This window comes from Syngnathus floridae, chromosome 10, assembly GCF_059516105.1.
Source record: "Syngnathus floridae isolate MCC-2025c chromosome 10, RoL_Sflo_1.0, whole genome shotgun sequence".
Lineage (NCBI taxonomy): Eukaryota > Metazoa > Chordata > Actinopteri > Syngnathiformes > Syngnathidae > Syngnathus > Syngnathus floridae.
In genome coordinates, this window is record NC_142422.1 from 8562746 (window position 1) to 8586308 (window position 23563).

The 23563-nt window shown below is 39.0% G+C and overlaps 3 protein-coding genes across 7 annotated transcripts in view; 1 reads left to right on the forward strand and 2 right to left on the reverse strand.

Annotated features, from left to right (window-relative positions):
• Positions 1 to 1620, reverse strand: part of oxr1a (oxidation resistance 1a) — a 91882-nt gene extending 90262 nt beyond the window's left edge. The window contains exon 1 of the mRNA XM_088388281.1: positions 1462 to 1620. The gene's annotated coding sequence lies outside the window, so the exon portion shown is untranslated. The remainder of the gene's footprint in view (positions 1 to 1461) is intronic.
• On the forward strand, positions 1545 to 19825 carry LOC148392254 (uncharacterized). Of its 2 annotated transcripts, none has more exons than XM_088388289.1 (11): positions 1545 to 1700; positions 4915 to 5080; positions 5215 to 5286; positions 5401 to 5477; positions 5877 to 5977; positions 7310 to 7426; positions 8829 to 8903; positions 16416 to 16551; positions 17926 to 18008; positions 18091 to 18187; positions 18294 to 19825. In XM_088388289.1, exons 1-11 carry the CDS (start codon positions 1689 to 1691, stop codon positions 18459 to 18461), a joined length of 1104 nt encoding a protein of 367 aa, XP_088244415.1. In that variant the 5' UTR covers positions 1545 to 1688; the 3' UTR covers positions 18462 to 19825. The 2 variants fall into 2 exon arrangements, with proteins under 2 accessions (XP_088244415.1, XP_088244414.1); XM_088388288.1 differs by lacking the exon at positions 1545 to 1700 and adding an exon at positions 4156 to 4337.
• zfpm2a (zinc finger protein, FOG family member 2a) overlaps positions 19768 to 23563 on the reverse strand; it is a 100184-nt gene continuing 96388 nt past the window's right edge. For all 4 annotated transcript variants that reach the window (XM_088388278.1, XM_088388276.1, XM_088388275.1 and 1 more), the window contains one exon: positions 19768 to 23303. In XM_088388278.1, coding sequence (XP_088244404.1) covers positions 20782 to 23303 — 2522 coding nt within the window. In that variant the 3' untranslated portion in view covers positions 19768 to 20781. The remainder of the gene's footprint in view (positions 23304 to 23563) is intronic.

Below are 23563 nucleotides of genomic sequence, written 5' to 3' on the forward strand. Positions count from 1 at the left end.
AAACAAATGTTAATTGCTATATGCAATTTAATAAAAAATGATGGTGACTGATGGTACATTTCTCTGACTTGTGCAGACAGCGTGGGTTCAGTTCCCACTCAGAGATGGTGTGAATGTAAGTGTGAATAGATAGATGTCTGTCTGACTGGTGATGGATGGATGGATGGATGGATGGATGGATGGATGGATGGATGGATGGATGGATGGATGGATGGATGGATGGATGGATGGATGGATGGATGGATGGATGGATGGATGGATGGATGGATGGATGGATGGATGGATGGATGGATGGATGGATGGATGGATGGATGGATGGATGGATGGATGGATGGATGGATGGATGGATGGATGGATGGATGGATGGATGGATGGATGGATGGATGGATGGATGGATGGATGGTCAAATGTTACGAAGAAGTGGCAACATACCGTAAAGCCAATTAAAGACTGGTATTTCAAACATTTTGCTGAAAAACTATTACGACATAAAATATAGCTACAATAGCTTAGTCTTTTTCAAGTGTGATCTATTAAACATAGCCAATGTTCTAAATGAATAGCTGACCGAAAAATATTGCAGCTAATGCTTCAAGCTGCTAGAGAATTTGATTTAAGTGTTTGATAAGATCAGAGATGCAGAAGCTATAAGGTTAATTAACAAAACAGTTACATTAAAATGAAAAGCATGCAAATAAAAAAAAAACCACCTTCCCTCAAAATGTCCTGTTAGTTTTTTACATCTTTGTCTTATTGTAATATCTATCTATCTATCTATCTATCTATCTATCTATCTATCTATCTATCTATCTATCTATCTATCTATCTATCTATCTATCTATCTTCTTTTTTTTCATAATGGAATTTGCAAACATAGTTTGTGGTATGTTAATGTCAAATCAGCAGATGATGATACTAAATTCTAACAGTTGCACAATATGATAAATTAGTTAAGTGAGTTTTTTTCTTTTATGATGATTGAATATGCACCTGACTGAACGCATAATTGCCCCTTGAACATTTCTTGCGTGCTGTACCAAAGATGCAAAGATAAATTAATTATAATTAAATAATTATATATTTAGCTCATAGATGCCCTTCATTTCTGGCTGATCTAAAGTCAATAAATATCCCAATAATATTGCTATAAGACCTTCCAGCTAAGGGCAATTCTATTTTTATTTCATTTATTTATAAAAATCCGTTGTCGTTCATGCAACAAGATCATGCAAACTGATTTTTCCTTTAAAAGTAGTAACACAATTTTATCTGGCGACGTCTGCATTCAGATATTTACAATCATTGAGCCTCGTGAGCTTCGGACCGGCTGCACGGAAACACAACACTTTGCAAACATGAAATCTTTATAAGGAAACCGGCGATGACAACACAAGCCAGCAGCAGAGCAGTTTGGGAGACAGCGAATAGCGCCGGTGCAGAGGAGGACTGTCAAGTACTTACTTTCAGAGCGACATGAAGCGATCGTGGATGAAACATCATCGGTGTCAGAAACGTTGTCTCCGTCATTCGCCTAACATGCACTCAACATAAACACACAACACGCGGAGTCATTTGACCTTCTACCAATAGAAAGTACCACCGGTGAGACACGGGGGATAGGGGAGGAGCGGACCATACCAAAAAGACGTCCTGGCAAGGCAGCGGGGAGATGTTGCCATCCCGGTACCATGCTGATAAATGTAATGTTCTTCAGAAAAAAAAAAAAAAAAAAAATAATAATAATAATAATAATAATAATAATAATAATAATAATAATAATAATAATAATAATAACAACATATTTTTGCATATTTTCCAACAAAATTATACAAAATAATAATAATAATATAATTTTGCATATTTTCCAACAAGATTATACATATATATATATATGTTTTAATTTTTATATAAGAGTGCTTATCTTGAGTTTGTATGTATTGGCAAGTATCCATAGCAAGCAATGCCCATGGCCAAAGAGAGAAAATGCATCCAGTCACATTGAAAATAATAAGACTTCATGTCTGCGGAGTGGCAAACTAGATTTCTTAAGTATAAATGAGGACTTATTATTGTATTGATTGATATGCACTTCAGCAGCGTGTGGCTAAAATCAATAAGCACTGCTATTGAGCCTGAAGGCTGAGGGTTAAAAAGGGTTAGTCTTGGAACATCCCTGGTCTCATGCATATAGAAATAACTTATTTTCATGGTCGATAGTTTGTGCTGTTATTGTAAGAGGGTAATATCCCAGAATGTATTTATTTTTTGATCATTTCGGCATCAAAACTCCAATCATTCAGGTGGATTTGTAAAACCCAAACCAACATCTTGTCACATGTGAGTGCCCAAACGTAACCCCAGCAAACCTAATCCAAACAAGAAAACAGAAAAAGAAAATGGCTTTTTGTTGACGTTTAATGCGATCTCAATTGTTTCACAAAATTGTCCATTTTATGTTGTGTCAAAGTAAAAGTGAGATATGTTTATTTTGAAGCAAAAATGGTCAGGAGAAACACTAGCTTGCACTTATACTTCTGTAAACTGTCCCAGTATATAAAAAATGTACACGGAGTGCCCTATAATCAAGGATAAAATATGGTATGTTGCGTAAGACTTGGCTGAAAGTCAGGACTGGAGGTTGAGAAGCATCACCTTAAAAATGACTGCTGCTTCTCGACACGGCATTAATGTTAAAGATGTTGTCAAGGTCACCTGGTAGTGAAAGGATGCCCGTTTGCAGTGTATGCATCGTATGTGAGCATATTACACACATCCTGAAGAAAAAATAGCTGTTCTATTTGTTATGAGAGATAGCTAATTAGAATACCAAAGTCTACTAAGCCATGGAATGCAAAGAACATTCTCTTCTTTTCAGTTTGCACTCACGGACATGCTGCATCATGTTCATTCAAGAAATTAACAACAATGTCAGTTTTCTTTTCAATGGTTGAAACTGACAATCGAGAAAATAATAATAATAAAGCAATTAGACAAGGGGCCCTGAAAATGCAAGTGGATGCTAAATGAAAAATAAATTGGTAATTGGGTAAACCTTGTTCAAATCCAAATCTTTAACTTTGATTTCTTGACTTTTTTTTAACCTCAAGTAATTGTCCCATGTTGGGAAAAGACAGTTGTCTGATTATACCACCAAATACTTTTATTGGCTGAAGTAGTCACAAATCACCCACATCCACATACATTTAGAGTCTGCTGAGTCAATGACTCAAATTATAACCTGCAACAATGTGATCTCTGTGACTAAAACCAAATATCATCCAAACAGCACCATTTGGTGCATCACACATATATGAATGCATAAAAGAGAGATTTGGAGAGACTTATTTCTTTGAGCAGCTGTCTCGACCACTAGAAATGAATGACGAGAGTTTGACTGGATGCTTTGAGACAAGCCGACGTGGGGCGACAGTAGCTCATCTGTAAACGACTTGGGTTTTGCAGCCAGAAGGTGAATGATCAAATCCCACTGAGTGGTGACAAAATGGCAACTAGTTGTTGGAGAGATGCTGGCATCCTGGCTACTGTTGAGGTGCCCCTGAGCAAGGCACTGTCCCTATCCTCCCAGGTCAAAAGAACCTTTTGCACACCCCCTTTACACTAACAGATATACATCCTTGCATGCCTGCTGTGTGATCTAGTTCTGTTCGGTGTGTAATATACAGAAGAATGTTATTTGAAGTGTCCCTTGAGGAATTAGATTGAGTGCAATAAAACTCAACTTCTAGGTGTCATTATATTCAATAGTTATTTCAGGAGGAGGACATATTCCATATCTGCAGTCACTCATGGCTAAATCCCTTTTAAGAATGAGATGATGGCATTTTTGCATGGTGAACTGATGATTATGTTATCAATACAGTAGTGGACTCTACAGTACTGCCTTTCAGGATCAAAGTCGATTGAGTGTGTGGAATATAGCGACCCCTGCAGGCCTAAATACCAGAGTGCGTACTACTACTACTACTACTACTACTACTACTACTACTAGTATTAGTTTAGCGTGATCGAGTTATATAGTACTATATAATATGATTATTGTTGTTATAATATGAGTGATCGAGATATATACTTATATAGTACTATATAATATTATGATTGTTGTTATAATATGTAATAGCAGTATAATTACAGTGCAAATGAGTTGTTTGTCCTTCGCCAGCTCCTGTACTGAAACCAGGAAACGACTGGTTCATTGACTTCACGATTCGTCTTTAATTCATTTTCTTCACTCCGCGTATCTGTTGTCTGCTTAGATTTATATAACTATATTCAAGATGAAGAAAAAACCCGACGCTAAACCCGGTGCTGCTAGAAAGGTAATGCACGCCGAATCTTCACTTAGCTAAATACTAGTGAATTACTAAACGGCAGGAGAAAACTGTCAAAGTATGCAAGTGCAAGTCTCTGCAAATATAATTTCTTTTCACCTACTAACAAATTATATACAAATTTTCAATAAGTGCGCGAAGGCTGTTTTGTTAAAGACATTTGCGAAAGCGGATCTTTACATGTGTGTGAGTTTGATGAAACAAAGTCAGTCTGATTACTCGCAAGAGTGCAGAAATTGCAATTTTGCAAAATCCCATTTTTTTTCCTGATCGATTTTGGAACGTGTGCAGGCACCAAATGATTTTGGAACGTGTGCAGGCACCAAAATCAAAATAGGTGACTATTTGCCAACAAAACAATAGTTTGAACATTGTTTTTCAATACACACTGTGTGCACAATTATTAGTCAAGTGCATATTTTGACCGTAATTATATGCATATAATTGCAAATCATGTAAATGGTTACACATCATGCATCTTTGGTGTTATTTTGGTGTTGTACTTACTAATTTGTCTTAACCAGTTATTTACTGCAGCAGTCTCCCCTCCCTCTAATTTATTTAGGAAGCAGATAATGAAGGACAACACAGCAAAGCAGAGGTTAAAAGCCAACCTTCTCAAAGCTCTTTGCTCATGAACATTGGAAAGTGTTTGCTTTTAATCATCATCATCCCGCCATTCCTGAACTATGCATCGCTGCAAAGAGAAGGACAGATGCTGCTGCCAAAAGGTTTTCAATGAAAATTCCTCCTCATTTCCAGTTTGCTTTGAGTAAAAACATCACATAAAAATTCAACAATCAAATGTCTCAGCAATAAAAGGTTCTGTAAAGTTTCATCTTTTTTGTTTTGTGATCTTATCTAGATGGCCAGATTGTAGACGTCGGTTTGGGTCAACAGATGCATCTCTTGTGTAAAGGACAGGGAAAACCAGTTGGTAATTTATCATGATTTTTTGTATATTAATAATAAAAATCTGATACCATTTTATAGCATATCTTTCTGAATGTAGTTGCCTCATGCCATCATGCTAATCAATTCCTGTTTTTAGTTATACTAGATGCACCCACTGGAATGTCCTCAGACATTTGGTTTTATGTCCAAGAGAGTGTTGCCACATTAACAAAGGTGAGGAATTAATGCAGTAGATTAAATTGATGTACATTTTTTTTTTTTTTTAATAACGGGCTTCCAACTTTTTTACCAATTTATTTTAAATAGGATGACAGTGTTATAGCATTGATTAAATTCACAGTGACAGATATAGCTGTAGAAGGAGCTACTCTTTCTTAGGGCAAGATTTTTTTTCCTTCTCCGTCGAGCCTACTCGGTATGGTTCCTTGCTGTGACTGTGCCATCTGCTCCAAAGTGTTCATTGCAGCAGAAAGTTGGGTCTGACAGCCTGCCCCATGTTATTTGTATGAAATAAGATCAAAGTTAGGTCACGGGCTTGGTTGGTAGAGTTTGAGGAATGAGTTTAGAAGATAGGCGAAAAATGTGCTTACCCATGTCTTATACACTTTGCAGGTTTGTACCTATGATCGAATGGGATTGGGTTTTAGCAAGCGTCTGATGCAGAATGAAACCATGGGAACTGAGAAGGTTTGGGGCGTTTCTACAACTGGACGGTGAGTATTTACATTTTCTAACGTGAACTGTCTTATTGAATCTCTACAGTGAGAAGATGTTTTATGTTCACATTGTTTGTACAAATTAATTAATAGATGATGTGTGATATACTTAACTAGTACCTAATGTGTCGCTTTAAGTTTCATTCAGGTTTTATAGTACTGTATTTTTTTTACTACAAGTTGCACCAGAGTATAAATCGACCAGTTAAAAAATGGGCACGGGTGACTTATGTGACTCTTCTAGCACTTCCCTATTTGATACTGTTTGGCACGAGGTGCTAAATCTTGTGGTCCTGGCTATTGGACCTTGTTTGTTGATCTTTAAATCTGCCCATGGGTTTGAGCACCAATCAGTGTCAGCAGTCTAGTTTACCTTGGCATTTGGCCAACAAACATCCATTTGAAATGCAAGCAATCAATTTTCCAGAATTCAATATCTCAAGGGGTTTGATGACACCCTAACCTGAACCGCTGAGTGAGTCAGTCTTGTGAAATCTGACACCAATGGGACACCATGAGCTTGATGGATTAGTGTGCCGTGCCGAGGACAGAGATGAAATACCGGAGATAAGATACTGTACCTCATGTAATAATTATGTTCCTTGCAGTGCTATAATGACGTTTTTGTTACCTTAATAATACAAGAATACCAATTGCAATATGAAATGTCAAATGGGATGTCTTTTAATCTTGCTTCATGTACGTAGTTAAGCATTGTGCACTCTCAAGTGGTTTTTATATTTACCTGTTCAAAAGATTATTAATTGAAATTACATTATTTTTTGCGTCTTTCCAGTAAAGCTGGTATTTGACCTTATACTCTATTGCTATTGTAGACTGCGCCGAGATCAACACATCATCTCCCCGCAGTCACTAATTTGACTCAATTTCTTTTTTTTTTTTATCCTGTCAGTGATTATAATGTTATGGACTAGCACCAGTCATACCTGTGGGATTTTACTTTGATCTTATTTTAGTTTTAATCAGCATAAAAATCTCATCCATATTATTTCAGTTTTGTCTAGTAGTACCATCATTTTTGTCCAGGCCTATTTCATGATTTTTTTTTTTTTGATTCTGTTTAACGCAACGTTCAAAAAGAGTAAGATTTTTATGGGTTGATTTTCTCATAAAATTTGTACTTCTTTTATTAATATTATATCTTCTGGGGTCCATAGTTTTTTTAAAGAAATAAATAAACATGATATTAGGGCATACAACAGTGATAAAATGCATATGCAAAGTACTGCCTAAATTAATAACCCAACCTCTGAGGTCAGATTGCTTGGCCTTATGTTATTTTTCAACCACATGATTTGTGTCTTCAAGGATGGTGGACGATCTGCACCGCTTGCTGCTTGCCGCCGGGATTGCCTTGCCTTTGATATTGGTTGGCTCAGAGATTGGCACGCTCAACAGCAGGTTCTACAGTCACATACATGATGCGTAAGTTTCAAGAAGGACATTTGTGATTAGAGGGCGATGAATGCTTTAATGACATCTGATATTTTAAACCTATAGTATAACATTCATTCTTAGAAGCATTACTTCAATGTCTTATCCATTTTTACGACAGAAGGCCTGATTAACCAAAGGTTTATGTGTATAAAAACAGATGCAAACTTCATTGCTCCTGCAATCAGATGTGGAAGCTGATCTACTTGTCGATTGCACCTGGGATTGTGTTTGCCAAATTATTTTTATTATATTCAAACGTGCTGGTGTACCAGTAAAAGATCACGTTCTTGTTAGATCACATGCAACACCCACCAACAGAACAAAAATGCCAAATGTGACGTTGCACTGAGCAGTTCAAATCAAATCTAAAGGCGTTATTCTGATGAGGGGCGGACATTTTCGACTGTAGGCGAAGGTGGCAGATATTGCAATTTTGATTTGTAATCACAATTTGTACCCCCCCATCAAGCTTCAGCTACATGGCAAATTGAAAGTATATGTTTTATCCCCAAAAATACCATTAAACTTAAACAACAGTAGGAATCAAAGCTTTAATTTTCTAAAATATCATCTGCCCTGCTTCTCGATTTCACTCATGCGTTAACATGCTAGTGACCATTCCTATTGTTCCCCATAACTCAGCCACCCAAGTGACAATGCAGTGATTAATGTGACAAGAAGCTCGTATTGCGGGTGAAAGATTTAGTGTTTACTCAGGGATGGCATTGCTGCTGTCAAGGGAGAAAATTAAGTAGTGATGAGTTGACACAATTCCAGCCGGAAAATATTACCCTTGGACCAGGTGCACATGTGGTCATGAGTTTATTACAGGGGTGGGCAACTTGGGGCCCATGGGCCACATGCGGCCCCCGACATCACTCTGATCATTTTTCATGAACCCCAAAAACTGAATATATTTTTGATAAACCCTCAAAAATTGCAAATTCCAAAAAAAACACTGATAAACAGTCACCATATGTTTTCCACAGAAAACTGGAAGGAAATGGGGGGGGGCAAAGAGATCACTGAAAAACTGCAAAATACCCAACATGGAAAAAAAATATATCTGAGAATATGCGATGCATCTGCTCGCTTCCTAACTAGTGCTCATAAGATAGAGAAGTTTCTGTACATTATGGAAATCGTTTTAGAATGCTTTTTTTCTTTTCAAATAAAAAAAAACATTTATATATCTGACTACATTCCCAATAAATATCACAAATTCACAATTCAATCAACATAGTATTTTGTACAAAAAAGGAGTTCTACATCTCTTCACAATAGCTGTATGACTTCACAGAGCCATTGCAAACGAGTGCACCAACATACCATGACTTGGATGACAAAGAATCAACACGTATACATTTATGTGTGTCCTCTTTGCTGTCAGGCAAGTAACAGACCTGGTGTTGATAGATCCTATTCCAGAAGACATTTTTGAAGAGGAGCAGTGGAAAGACTACTGGTGAGTTTATTTTTATATATACGATGTAGATGCACATTTTTCAGCATATTGTAGGACAACATCAAGATGTTAAAGAAGACCTTAAGAAGGGGATGTGGCAAGAGGGAAGAGGCAGATTGGGCAGAGGACCTCAAGGTCACTCAGCAGTTTTGAAGAACAGAAAAGAGTAGATAAAAAAGTGTGTCAGGGTTCAAGAGAAAGCGGATTAGGCGCAGGAGCGCTGGCTTTTTGTGAACCAAGTTCCATACTCTTTCTTTACTGGTCCTTGTGGTAGGAATAGTTGATTATCTTGCTGCGCGGGCATCATTAGCTTGATTAAATGGAGACAAAAGAAAGTAATTTGCTCGTCTCAATCTTTTAGCGTGAAACAGATGAGTGGAGAGTGAGGGTTGTGAAGTGGTTAAGACAGACTGTATTAATGCATCATAAAACTTGATTTAATTCTGAATATTACTTCATATCAATTGGTTTGTCTTGGTTGTCATTGTTAAATCATTAAGCAATTACTGTCATATGTGGCTTTTATTATTAATTGCTCTTTTTATAGATGTGTGTGTGTTTTAAATGACCGTTATGCAAGATTATTTAAAAAGATTGTTTGGATGTTTACATGTACAGTGACATTTAATCTTAGAGAACATGGCTGTGAAAGGCATTCATCTTCTACAGACATTGAAATGTCAGTAGATTGTGACACCTTCACAATAACTGATTGTTTTCCCATTGTCTCATAGTTTCATGAGCAAATGGACACAATTGTTGAGAAAGCTTTGTTAATGACAAATAAAAAGCATGATGATAATTAACCACTGAAAATCAGTTTGGATTGTGGTTATATAAATAAATATTTTGTTTCACAATCTTTCACTGCTATCAAAGTATTTCTGTTAATGTCGATGGGACCACGGTTTCTGTTGCCCTTAATTAACAAACAAACAAAAAAACAAACAAACAAATAAATAAATAAGTAAATAAGTAAATAAATAAATACATAAATATAATATAATATAATATAATATAATATAATATAATATAATATAATATAATATAATATAATATAATATAATATAATATTATGGCAGTTGTTTCACAGTTCCAGTACTTTTGGAGGTTAGTGTACCTCACCAGGTTTTTTTTTTTGCTCGATGATACTTGTGTGCAGATTATATATATGTGCATGACCCATGCAAGTCTGATAAATAAATATCCCTGCAACTAGCATATTTACATGTGACTAAGTGGAGCAGCACCATTTATAAGCTGTATGTGTCCAATTATGTTTTGATTAATATGCATTCATCGCCATGAATAGTACATGACAGTCCTGCCAGAATCCAATTACTGAGGCAATGTTTGAAGGAAATAAAGCAAAGACTTTATTTACTCAGACATTTCATCATTACTGTCCGATTTGCATGGTGGAGTAAAAATAGAAACGGGAGTGGGATAAGCGGTAAAAAGATTCTAAGTAATTCAGTAGAGATCTTTGCGTCACAGCATTACAGTGCCTTTGGCCTGGCATTAGCCAGCTTTATTTAATTCCTTTCTTTGTCTCTATAGCTCAATGGAGTCTACATGTGGGTGTATGTTCCTTTCAGATATGGTTTTATTAGCTGTTTGTCCTTATCCAGAGACAAGACATGTATGCAATACCTGAGAAGGAATCTGGGTAGACCATATCAGCCCTGGAGAACGGAAGGATTTACACATCAAAGCTCTGTTCATCAACCGAGGCTCACTTGCAAAATTAGTTCTGTTGGGTCCTACAAAATAAATGGCCACCGTCTCCCAGGAATGTTTTTTTTTTTCTGTCCATGGGAAGGCATTCGCGTGGCTTCACTTATATGGACTTAGAAGGGGTCAGTGTTCTTATGGAGACTTTTCTCAGCATGTTATTCATTTCCTGTTGGACATGGAAAATGCTTCTTGATGAGAAATAAGGCAGTGGATCTAGCAGTGAAGATTAGTGTAAGCCCCCTTGTGTATGTCTAGACAAATTGCATTCACAACAAGACTTGGTGATTTGAGCTAGTCAGTTCTCTGCTGCATTTTTGTATAACAGAAGTCCTAACGGCAGATGGCTTTTAGTTTTGCTGCAGATTCCGTCACAGGATTGACAGTCGAAAGATGGCACATTTGCTGCTAATTTAATAGATATACTGCAGTTTGTAAATGTAGGATATTCTTGTTAAAGGCACCTTACTATTGCTTGAAGTGGATGTATTGTTGAACTCCAACTTTTCTCTTGAACATGTTATTTTTTAAATACTTGGCCACAGTAAATTTCTACACCCATGACTTGGTGTCTAGGCTGGGCAATGATCTGATATTTTAAAGTGGTGAACTGGCTCTGCGGAAATTCATCACAGCAAAGACAAAACAGCAAGCAAAAGTCCCTGTCCTATGCCCACCCCTCTTCCAAAAAAAACTTCCTATTTTTTTTTTTAAACCGAGACATGTCACACATGTTAGTAAGACACCTGAGAACTGTATGTAGTCTGTGAAAACACATCTTAATGTCTGCCTTAAATAGTGGAGTAAAATGGCATGTTTCAGTGAGAAGATAAAGTGTTTTCTCAAAGGGTATATTCCATGAGCAATATATATTTTAGCTGCAAATCATGCAAAGCTTTGAGCTTAGATAAATCTTGTGGCTAGCTAAATTCTGTGTGTCCATTTGCAGTAAAAGTAATTATGCTCTCCAGACTCTCAAGACTGACCATTATTAACAAAAACTGCGGCTGAAATTAGACAAATACTGTCAAAGTGCAGTTAAGAAATTACATTGACAATTGTCTAATTTTGTCTGGGCAACCAGGCGTGTCTCTTCTCTGCCAAGTGTGTGTGGACCATGAAACTAATTTACCCCATGGGGAATATATTTGCTCAGAAAACAGAGACAGTGGGGAATGTTCCCCCGTCTGATGAGATTGTCCTTACAAATTAATGGATGCTGATTGATTGGAAAATTCTTCAAATTTAATCTACCATTATTGTGTTGAGTTAAACTCACAAGAGCACCACTTGGGCTTCTTTTCCTAGTCCCTTCAGCTCTGTGTAATATTCTCTTTTCATTTTTATCCCCCTTGAAGCATTCCTTTTTAAGATGAAGCCAAATGTTTGTATAAACACGCGCACATATGCATGCATACCAACCAGATCAGTCAGGAAATGGAAATAATTGTACTCAGAAGCACAGCGTTTAACAATAGCCATGAGCATTCCTAAATGGACTTTTGCAGCATGCATGTATTTACATCGTTTCCAATTTATGAACAAAAAAAATCTTGAGGCGAGCTGAACGGCTGAGTCTTTAGTTGGTTGTAGTGCAATAAGGACACCTTGTGCTCAATAAAAGTATCACACCTTCCTTTAAATATTATTTTTTAATATAACAATTATTCGTCCTCGCTTCCCTACTGTGTTCCCAGACATGTCTTATCATCCATTTCACAGATTTTAAATGATTTTTCAGACTATAATTGCTTTTGCACATGGGACGAGTGAGGTTGGATGGCCAAGGCAATGGGGGGTCAGAGACAGCAGGTGGTTTGGAGGATTTGTTGTCTTTTGTTACCTGCTCTGTGAAGCATTTCCACATGCAGTAAGTATGAAAAGTGCTTTGGAAAGTATTGGTTGATTTCATCATTGATTCTTATAATTAAAACCATTTCAAGTACTATAATTATAAATGTAGTTAACATTTTGCACTGTGCAATGATGAATATTGTCATTCTAAATCTAATTATATGACTTAACTTTCGGTCAAAATATTTTTCCTTTTTTCCACATTTGGAATTTTTTGTGAAAGTAAATAGAAGTGTTGAATTCTTTTTTGACATCATATTATTAATAACTTAAACCCTCATAGTTTTGGCCTTGAATGTGGCAACAAATTCTCTAATTTGTGCTTAATGGAATGGAACACTACACTGCATTTTTCTTCATACAACTGCTACGAAGCTCTGCGAATGGTCAGTTCAGGGTATACTCCACTTCTCTCCCAAAACTAGGATAGGCTCCAGCACGCATGCGACCCTCATGAGGATAAACAGTTCAAAGATGAACCGCTGCTAAGTGAATGTATGGTGCAGCTCATCCAACAAGTGTAGGTTTTTCGTCCACATATAAAAATGTCCTTCAGTGAGACAGTGACTCCCCCCTCCTTCCAAAAGACTGCAGTAATCACTTTAGTATCCCTCACGCTTAATAGTTAGTTGATCCCATGTAATAGGCTATGTTGAAATGTTCTCTACTCATTGTAATAGTTGGCAGAAGCTCGTGTAATAGTTTGTGTTTTTTTGTTCGAACAGGCTCTCAGGTAACTGAGGCCCTGCATATGAAATGAGATGGTAATGAGGAGGGGGGGAAGGAGGGGGAGGAGGAAGGGAGGCTTATCACTACAGGGCCAAATTCCGACAGTGAATTGCGCAGTTGTAACAAAAGTAACAGAGCGTCCATTCAGCCTGCACTAATCCAGATGGGAAAGTCAAACAGCAGAAAGTCCACGGCACAAACTCATTTCATCACTTTATTAATTTAGATATTGCCTCTTCGGTCCTGTTGGGAGGAGGGCGGGGTGGGGGTGGGGGGCGCCCATCTGAAATGACCAACATCGGCAAGGCTCTACATTGCTCCCCCACTTCGTCTCCTCACGTTATCTGTTTAATTCATCCCGCCAATCTTGGCTGTCTTTACCCACTAAATTTCCCTTTGACACGCATGCCTTGCTTCGCATAATCCTCACTCCAGGGCAGAATTAAAAATGGGAAGGGGGGAACAGGAAGAAATTGGACAGGTAGCTGGAGAATCCTTGAAATAAGGTTCAATGCCAGACCCTGGAATGATTGGACCAGATTTGAAATGGGGGCTGATAGAAGTTTTTCTTCCTTCCTTGTTATTTTTGGAATCAAGGAGTGAGAAAAGGGTGACAGGTGGAAAATGCTCAGCCACTTTAAACTCCCTTTAGAGTCAGGTCGAATTTGTACTGCCAGAATGACTTCGGGGAAAAACTGTGGCAAAGGAAGATGAAAATGTCAAAGTGTCATTTTTTTCAGGGGTTTGATTTAAAAAGTTTTTCGACAGTGAAAGACTGGAAATTACAAAAAGTCAACTTGTTTTATTTCTCGCTTGTACTATTATTGAAATGATTGCTGTACCACGAATAGAACTGCTAAGTTGTCTTTGAAAAATGTTATTTGCAGCAGTTGAATGTCAGTTCTTTCTCAGTCTTGTTTGATTAATCTACATGCTGTATAATACACATTAAATATTATTCAAAGATGACCATACAAATCTATGCATTTGTAGAATCTTGTTTACTGCGGTGTATTGCTTCATAACACTAAGCCTTTATTAAATCAGGTACAGTCAGTCGACCTCCTTTTGTATTTCAAAATTATCAAAGTAATATTTTTCATGTTTTACTGTTATCAAAAAGCAGGTCTCCAGACTAACTTTATTTATTAGGAGCACAATAACCTCTAGCTTAAAATTCTAGTGGCCCTGAAGGAAATCTTTGAGGTTTTACATACTGAAACACGTTTCACATTTCCCTACATTTTCACTGAATTACTGATAAAAATGCTTGCAGGAATTACACTGCTTTAAATTAATAATTTATGGTGCTAGTTTTAACACAACATAAACCCGATGTGTAATTCATACATCTGATATACTAAATGCTAGAAATATAAAGATTATCTGTGGACCAGCAGTAAAAATATTATTAATTTCGCACTCTGTGAATGTGATAGGTAACAACACAAAAGGGGTAGGAAGAAGTACAACTGAATTAATTCGATTGTCATTCCTGATTTATGAGTCTTTTAAATGGTTACAAACAGGTTTGCTTTTAAACATACCACCTACACCACACCTTCCCCACACACGGCCCATGTACCATCATATTTACCGTGCAACTACTCACATACAAGCGGCAAAATGCAATTTTATGAGCACAACTGCTTCCTCCATAAAGCAGGCACAGGATTGTTAAAAACTTGGACCTAAAGTGTGGAAAGTCTGGCCCAGTTCAGAAATAAGACAGGGACGACTGTCCCCCTGGTGCTTGGTGGATGATCTACGGTGTGTTGGCAGCATTTTGGGGCAGGCTGTGCTGCGTGGCACGGCGTTGGCGACAGAGAGCGCATGGCACTATTGACTGGGCTCCACCGGCTGAGACCAGCCAATTCAGAGCACCAGTGAGCTAAGACCGATTAGGTCTCCTGAGTTACAAAATTGCACTGCTCTTCTTCTTTCATCACCCAGAAAAAGAGGATTTTTTATTCCCCAGGCAAATGCGTTTTTTTTTTTCTACTGAGAAAGTTTTGCATTTTGGAATGAAAAACTCTTGCATGACTACCGCCTTTCCTTCATAGAAACACTACCTGTAATACTCCTGTAGTATTGCTTTGCACCTATCATTTATGAAATGTGTACAGTGTCTAATTTGATTAAATTTGTTTTGTTTTTTTGCTGAATCATTTTTTAAATTTCCATCATTCAATAATTATTATTATTACCAGTTGGTCGTGTGGAAAATTCACAGACATAAAGTGATTCACTTACTGGTTAATGGCATAATATCTCAAAAATAGGCAAAAATGTTTTCCAAAGTAAAGGCAGGTGTTTGTAAACTTATTGAAATCACAATAACCACCAGATTAATCAATTATTAAAAGAGTTGTTCGTGGCAGCACTACAAATATCCAAAGTGAATTTTCCTCCATGGAAGAAATTCGCTTAAAATTAATGCAGTAATCTATTTAATAGCCACGGGACTAATTAAAACACGAATGAGTTGTTTTATAGTTAATTCCATCATTTTAATTAGATGTAAATACTTGACTTTGGACTTTTTTATTTTAACAGATTTTGGTCAACCATTAGACATATGTGAACATGAACAGCGACATTCAATCAAAATTCTACAATTACTGTGGTGCCATTTTTAACAAAACAGGAATATGATTTCTAGCTGTATTTTGAGCCGGCAGTATTCACAAGACTCATTTAAGTTGGTTCTTTTCAAGCTTTAAAATAACTTTTTGTCAACTCAGGCACCTGATCCTGCTTGAGGCTCCGCACTGAGCTCAGCGATACCGGGAATAATTCTGTTTTCACTCAGTGAAAATGATTAGAAGAAAGCTCTGCTTGTGGTTTTCTCTGTGGATCAACCTCATTTATTGCAAAGTAGAAAGCAAAGTTACTCTGAAGATGGGGATTCTGAGTTTAGCCAATGGCACATTTCTGACCACCAGAAAAAGTCACTAGATTTGTTAAAAGCTGCTTTTTTGTTTGAAGGGTCTGAACACTCACTCTGTTAACTAGTAAACTGAAAAGTGTTTTATGCATACATATATGTACAGGAGAAAAAAAATGTTTGTGGATTTTAGTTGCTTCTTTTTGCTTTAGCATTGATGCTAAAAATGTGTACATACAGAAAAATGCAGATTTTTATGAGCTTCATGCAAACATTTCAAGATTTTCTCTTTTTTTTGTTTTGTTCAGGTATGGTAAGCTGCTGCCATCCCTTCAAGCCAAGCAGTTTTCAGCAGCTTCCGGGCTGAGCCGCTTGCTGATTATCCTGGGAGCCATTGAACCAACTATCAAAGAAAATGTCTCAGAGGAGATCATCCAGAGGCAGGTCAGGCTAATGCACACTCTCGAAAACACACTACATCGCAAGGCACAAAAGAACATTCCCCACAGGACATGATATTGATTATTCAAACTCAGGAAGAAAAGGCTGAAAAATAGATAGAGGCTTTGGGGAATGGATATGAAATTGAACGCCACACATGTTGGAATGAATATGACGCAGAATCTTTTTTTTTTGTCTCCACTGCATGTTTTTGAGGTCTTTTTAGCCTAATTGAGGACAGGCAGGTTTGCAAGCAACATATTCAGTGCTCCTATTCTGCCACAGGGTGGGGCTCTTGCAAGACTGATCATTGCGGCGCCTCAACACTGGCTGATGCTTTTGTTGCCTTTTGTTTTCAAGCGCTCAGAAAACGTGAATTTGGAACGACGACAATACCAGATGTCATTTTAAAAGCATGAGAATTGAACATGTTCCTGGAGACGCCACGACCACAAATGTCTCCTGATATATTCTTGTTTTAGTGTCAGCCGATGACTTGAACACTTTAGTTTGTATTGCAGTGGCAGTTAATATTAAACAGTGTGTTTGCTGGGAATGGCCGATTAGGTTTTATGCATGGGAAGGTTCATATTTTCAACTTATTTGGAGTCAGAGCTGCTGTGTTTAAAAAACAAGAGCAGTGACATTTCTGCATTAATAACTTCCTTAAGGCAATGTTGGACCGCAACAATCCACGCACTGATACCCCATACTCGCATTTACTGTATCTTGTCAGTCAATCAACATCATTATCATCTTTTCAAGCCTTTCAACACTCCTTTTCCATTAGATTATATCAAGTAGAGTTTTAATTAAGGACTACTCGATCCACTCAATTTTAGATTGCACTCAATGGACATAATGTGTGGTATTTGTGAAATATAAAATCTATGCGGCATGTTCAACATTTTTATCCACCCTCTTTATGATGCAATGACGTCTGCTTGTGGGTGAAAATGAGCAGTTCGTTTCATCTCTTGTTCAATGCTTGCCAGCCTCCCACCCACAATTTGATGGGAGTTGCGATGTGGGACCTATTTCAGCTTTTCAAGTATTACAGTTGTTGCCAAGGAGATAAGGACATCATTGTGCTTGAATTTTCCAAGGACGAAGAAAAGGTTTTGTAGACAAGCCATGAAGGTTATAATATGCACACAAGCTGGCCAAAATCAGCAGAGCATGCAGTTTATATCTGAAGGGCATGTACTATAACTACTGTTGAACAGAACTGGAGTACAGTTATCTGCTGCTACGTTATTATCACCAGATCTGATTGCATTCTTTTTTGGCGATAGACTCTGTAATTTGGAACCTAAAAATTTTCTGCCATTTTGATTTACTGTAGGTTTATGATGTTGTATTTCCTGTTTTGACTAGAAATACCTTTTAAGTAACCCTGCCCATCAGAGTAGTGCTGTGGATGAACATTACTTTCTGAATGAAAGTGCAGCTCAAGTAAGGTAAAAAAATATTATCTTATTAAGGTGAAGTGAGTAAAAAAATGACCATAAATAAAAAAACAATATTGTATTTTTTTTCAAGGGACATTACACGATATAAGCCCCTCTCAAGCAGGACCTCTGTAAGTGTGATCACTGGGGATTCCTTTGACCAGCAAATCCCAAGTCACCTAAATCAAGTGAGTTTGTTTTTTGGAGAAAATCTATGCTGCATTGTATGCTGATGAGCTCAATTTTGGGACAATAATGTAAAACTTGTAAGAAATCATCCTTTTCCTGTACCAGATGGTATCTAAGCTTCAAAAGAAGTTTCTGGAGGAGTCCTACCCATCAGTCGATCACGTCCACATAAAAGGAGTAGACCGTCGAATGATCTACAAGAAGCCATCTGCCATCAGCCAGTACCTCAAGAAGCTAGTCAGCCAGCGACAAGCCAAACAGCACAGCCACTGACCCACGGCCAAGATATAAATATAAAAGAAACTGTATAAAATGTTGTATAATTACCCTGGAAAACATTCAAGATATCTTTTTGCTTCCCCCTCCAGCATAATGTCCAGATTATCTTCAAGACCAGTAAAGATTGTCATGTAGTCAATTTTACATTTTTTTTTTCACCCCCGCAACTATTTTTGCTGTGTTGCGAGCTTCAGTTGGGGATAACTGGAGGGTATTCAGTTTGATAAAATATTTGCTGTCTTCATTGGACTCAGGAAATCTTATCATCTGTTGTTATTCCAGCCCCTGATTGGCCAATACCAGAAATAAGCATTTGCTTCTTATCATTGAAATGGCCACACACTTCATTGCTCAACCTGATATTTTGACATCATGCAGTTGTGTTAATATGCTCAAATGTAATAACCATAGGCTAAAGTACGTACAGCGGATACATTAAGTCTAGACACGTTTTCAAATGCCAGGTTAAAAGATTAGATGCAGACAAATCATTTTAAAACTTTCCACCATTGTGATCCAGAGCCTGTACAACAGATCCCCCCCAAGGACAAGTGATATAAGAGTTAAAGTTGCAGTTGCAGAAGTGTACACACCCTTTTAAAACTGGATGTGATTTGCTCAGAAACAACTAAAGACATTCAAACTTGTGTTAAATTAGTCAGCACATGCCTGCTACCATTTAAAGTGGCATTGATAAATCTCAAATAAAGCCAAGATTTTCTAGTAAAAAACAACAAACACCTGAAATCTCACAAAGGTACGTGAACAAATTGTTACGGTTCAAAAGCCTACAGGAACATTTGAACTATTTAGGGTTAATCACAGGCACTCTAAATGGGTGTGCTGACTCCCATTTAAGATGATTTTGACTGCCGCATTCACAGTTATGAGACACTTGTCCAGCAACATTATCTGTTTTCCATGTCCCTGTAAAAGATTTGTTTTCATTGAGTTGTACAGCTTACAGCTCACATAAATGGCGGAAACAGTTTTTACATACTTTTCTTGATTTGATAATATTATGCCACAAAAATATGGCATCGCCATAGGGGTGTGCAGACTTTTATAACACTGAATTCTTTTTTATCGTTTCCATTAATTTTTGCCATCTTTCTGTTCATTAGAATTAAGTCAGATGGCAGCCAGACACATACTTCCGAGATGGATAATTGCCTTCACTAATTTAACAGAATAAATATTGTGAATTTTTGTACTGCAATTCTTTTGTTTACAATTTAAGATTTAAATGAACTTATTGCAAACAAAAGCTGAATGTGTGAAAAAAAGCAGACATCAGTAGTTCATCCTGAGGATTTAAGTTTAATTATGACACCACATCAAAATAAAAATTTCCAACAGATTTGGAATTTAATTCCATCCATATACATGCATAGCAACAACATTTTAAGAAACATGTTCTCCCATTATCAGGACACTGGAATGATAATCAGTATTCCCACTGACCTCCCACCCTTCTTGTTTGTTAGCAATAAACATAATTCTTTTTTTTTTTCTGCCCCAGTGGGGTTACAAATAATTATATGCACAGTCCCCATTTCATAATACTGCTTTCAGTAATGTTCCCTCATTTACAAAGTATTGCATTGAGAGCAAATTTTCAAAAAGGGAGACCAAAGTGTATCATTAAACAGAAATACGAGTACTATACAAGAATGCTGCCATCCTTATGAAAACATCCACATCTGGTTTCGAAGAAAAAAGACAGACAAACAGCCACATAGGAATGCAAAGCCATGTGTATATGCCAAATGCAGAGTTGCGCCTGTTAGTCACCACCAAGTAGTGAACAATCCATCAGTGGCAGGCAGTCTGCAATCTACATTTGGGGCATATACTGAATTTGCTACAGCAAATAATACACAAGTGCCTCAGTAGCTATTTTTGTGTCTAAAATGCATCTCATTTTTGTCATGTCTATTGTTTCATTGAGCCTACATTACAATGTAAACAATGTGTGTGCTACACAAGAATGACTATACAATAACATTACAAACAACTCTGATATAAATTTCATTTGAATTTAAATTAAAATCACTACTCATTAATACTGATTGTAAAATAAATTAATGTGAAAGTGGCACCATTATTATTCTTGATTCATTTTCTTCTCGTTTTCCTTCTCAACCAATGGTTTTTGCATGTTTAAGTCATAAAACGACAGGAGGAGCCTCTCTTGATTGTCCACAAGCAGTGCGTGATGCACTATTCCAGACACAAACAGTGTACCAAAAGAAATTAAGAACATGTGACGGGCATAGGGAGAAAAGAGGTTTGAGTGGAAGAATCTTTCTTCTCATTTAACATGCTCTGCAGCGTGTGATGAACAGTAAAACTTCTTATGGGTAATAAAGTTTGACAGGTTGTTGAACTGGATATCACAGAGGCGACAGTACTTGCTACTTCCGGAGCCGTTCATCCCTTTATTGGCCGGGGGTGCCGCGTCCTCGTTCGGGGACTTGGAGGAAGGTGACATGTTCTCGTTGGAGTCTGCCGGGTTCTCCGCGGCCCACGTCGGTGAGGGATTAGTGCCTTGGCCATCTGGCTGGGGCTGGTTCTCCTGTTGCGGCGCTGTGCCCGAACGTTCTTCCGGCTTATGTCCCCCATTGACAATGACCATGCCTCGGTTTTTGGGCAGCAGGGGGAGAGGCTCCTTGCCAGGATGAGGGCAGCCATTAGCAGCAGGCTGTTGGGTGGCTTCCCTCGCTGTTGCCGCCTCACTCCCCATACCTCCGCCATTAACGCTCTGCTCCTGTTCGCTGGCCTCTGCCTGCATCACAGGACCTCCGCTCACGTAGTCGGTCGGCTTGATCCCGAAATATGGCGATATTTGCTCGGAACCTTTCATCTTCTTTATTGCTCCGGGATAAAGGCAATGGGGCAGATACATGTTCTTGGTGTCATCTTTTGATGGCATAAGCTGGGGTTCGGCAAAAGGCTTGAGACCCGGCACGGGCCCAAGGTGAGGTGGGAACAGGCCTCCGTTCTGCACCATCACCTTCCCATTGCCATTTTTTTCACATTTGCTTGGGCTCTTATCATAGGTCTCACCAGTGTTGTTATTGCCTTCGCTCTTCACATCTGGGAACGTGGTCGTGTCCAGGTTGCCCGTCTCGTTATGCTGCTGCTGTTGTGACTTCTGAGCGGTAGCAGCAGCCGTAGCTGGGCAAAAGTTCTGTTTGTGTGCCAAGTAGTTCTCCACTTTATTAAAACTTATTTTGCACACTGCACATTCGTGGTAGTCCAACAGTCTTTTTGGAGAGCTACACGTCTTATCAGAGAGTAGGGAACACTTTTTGCTGAGATCAATGGGGGCATCCAACTCTTGTGGCTCGGCTGTATTGCCTTTGGGAGTCAAAATAGGTTTAGTGACAGTCAGAGAGGCCTCCAGGTGTTTAGGGACCATACCTGGAAAGATGTCGCAGCGGGGGTGGAAACGATCGCCGAGGGCGTCTACGGCTTCTTGGGACGTGCAAGGATTCATAGGATGGACCCCAAGGAAACCTGGCTGTCCCATGGGGGGCCTTTGATGGTCCGGATCCGGGAGACACAACTCATACATCTTTCTTCGCTTACGAGTTCTCATGTTCCTCTGCATGGAGGGCACCTTGTTGGTGGACATGCGCTTCATGGGCGGGTCATGACGGGTGGCGCAGTAGTACTGTTTGTGGACCATGTAGGTCTCATGGCGGCTGAAGGTGATATTACAGGCGTCACAAGTCGTCTTGTTCGGGTCGTTGTCGCTCTCGACTAGACCGGTACTCGGGGTTTTGCCGTCAGTCTGTTTGCCGTTTAGCCTGTCCTCAAGCCCGGTCGGTGTCGAGACCTTCTTCACCTGCCCCGATAGATCCTTATCAGGCCCTTTGGCCCCTCCAGCGTTGATCATGTCCAACACGCTGGAGTTCAGGCAGGCTGATTGCATGAGGTGACTGTCGCCTTCAGCGGGGTGGCAGCCGGTCAACATGCTCACTGAAGTGTGGCCACTGTTAGGACTCACTGACTCGGGGACCTTGTCCGAAAGGGCGGAGAAGTCAGGCGACTTTGTCATGTGTTGCCAGCGGCTGTTACAGTAGTGCTTTTTGTGGACCAAATAGTTGTCCAGGTTGCTGAAGGTGATATTGCATTCAAAACAGGTGGCTCCTTTGGGCATAAGAGGGCTGTAGATGACCGGCGGGTAGCTGTTCCCTCCATGACGTAGTCTCCTGTGAACAAGCTCTGACATTTTAGCGAGAATCTCGGAAGCCTGGGGGACCACTGAAATGTCTTGGGAGAAAGCGAACTGAGACAAGAAGGGGCCCATGGGAAATGTAGGCATGTTATGCTGCACGGGGGAAGAGGCCAGACGTGGGCTGGAGGGCTCCGACTTGATCCTAGTGTAAGAAAAACTCGCTTTGCTTCCTGGGTGGGCTTCTCCCTTCTGAGCAGACAGCACGGGCTTCTTCTCAGCCTTGTCGGCCTCTCCGTCTGTGCTGGTCTCCTTGTTGAGGGTCCCTTTGGGGCTTCCCAGCAGAGCCTCCTTCCTGTTGGCCAGCTCGGCGCAGGCCTGCTGCTGCTGGAGGCTTTCCTCGGACCCCCTGGGGGAATGCTCGGTGGCGTCGCCTTCCCTGTGAAGTTTGTTGCCATGTCCATGTAAGTCCTGATGCTGTAAGAGTTCCCTGTGGCTCTGAAAGCTGATATGGCAGTGATTGCATCTGAAGGCCGCCTGTGACAGGTGAGACATGATGTGATGCTGGAATGTAATAAGAGAATCTGCCGTGTAGTTACAGATTGTGCATTTCAAGCTGGTGCCAGGAGGGAGGCTCTCTTCCATTTTGACACCTGTGAAAGAGATAAAAGGGACAAGCTCAGAATCTCGCCTCCCAGTTCTCCCTTAGAGTTAACTGTACAAACCATCAAATACTCATGCATTATGCCAAGGATATCCCCCATGCACTTGATTTTTATTCGCTGAGGGACGTATCGTCAATGATGCTTGCTGACAGGAGGAGAAGTCTATTTTTAAGTCCTGTCGCATTGTTGAAACTAAGGAAGCCGTGTCTTCAAGATCAAAATAGAAAATGAATAACAATCTTTTCATT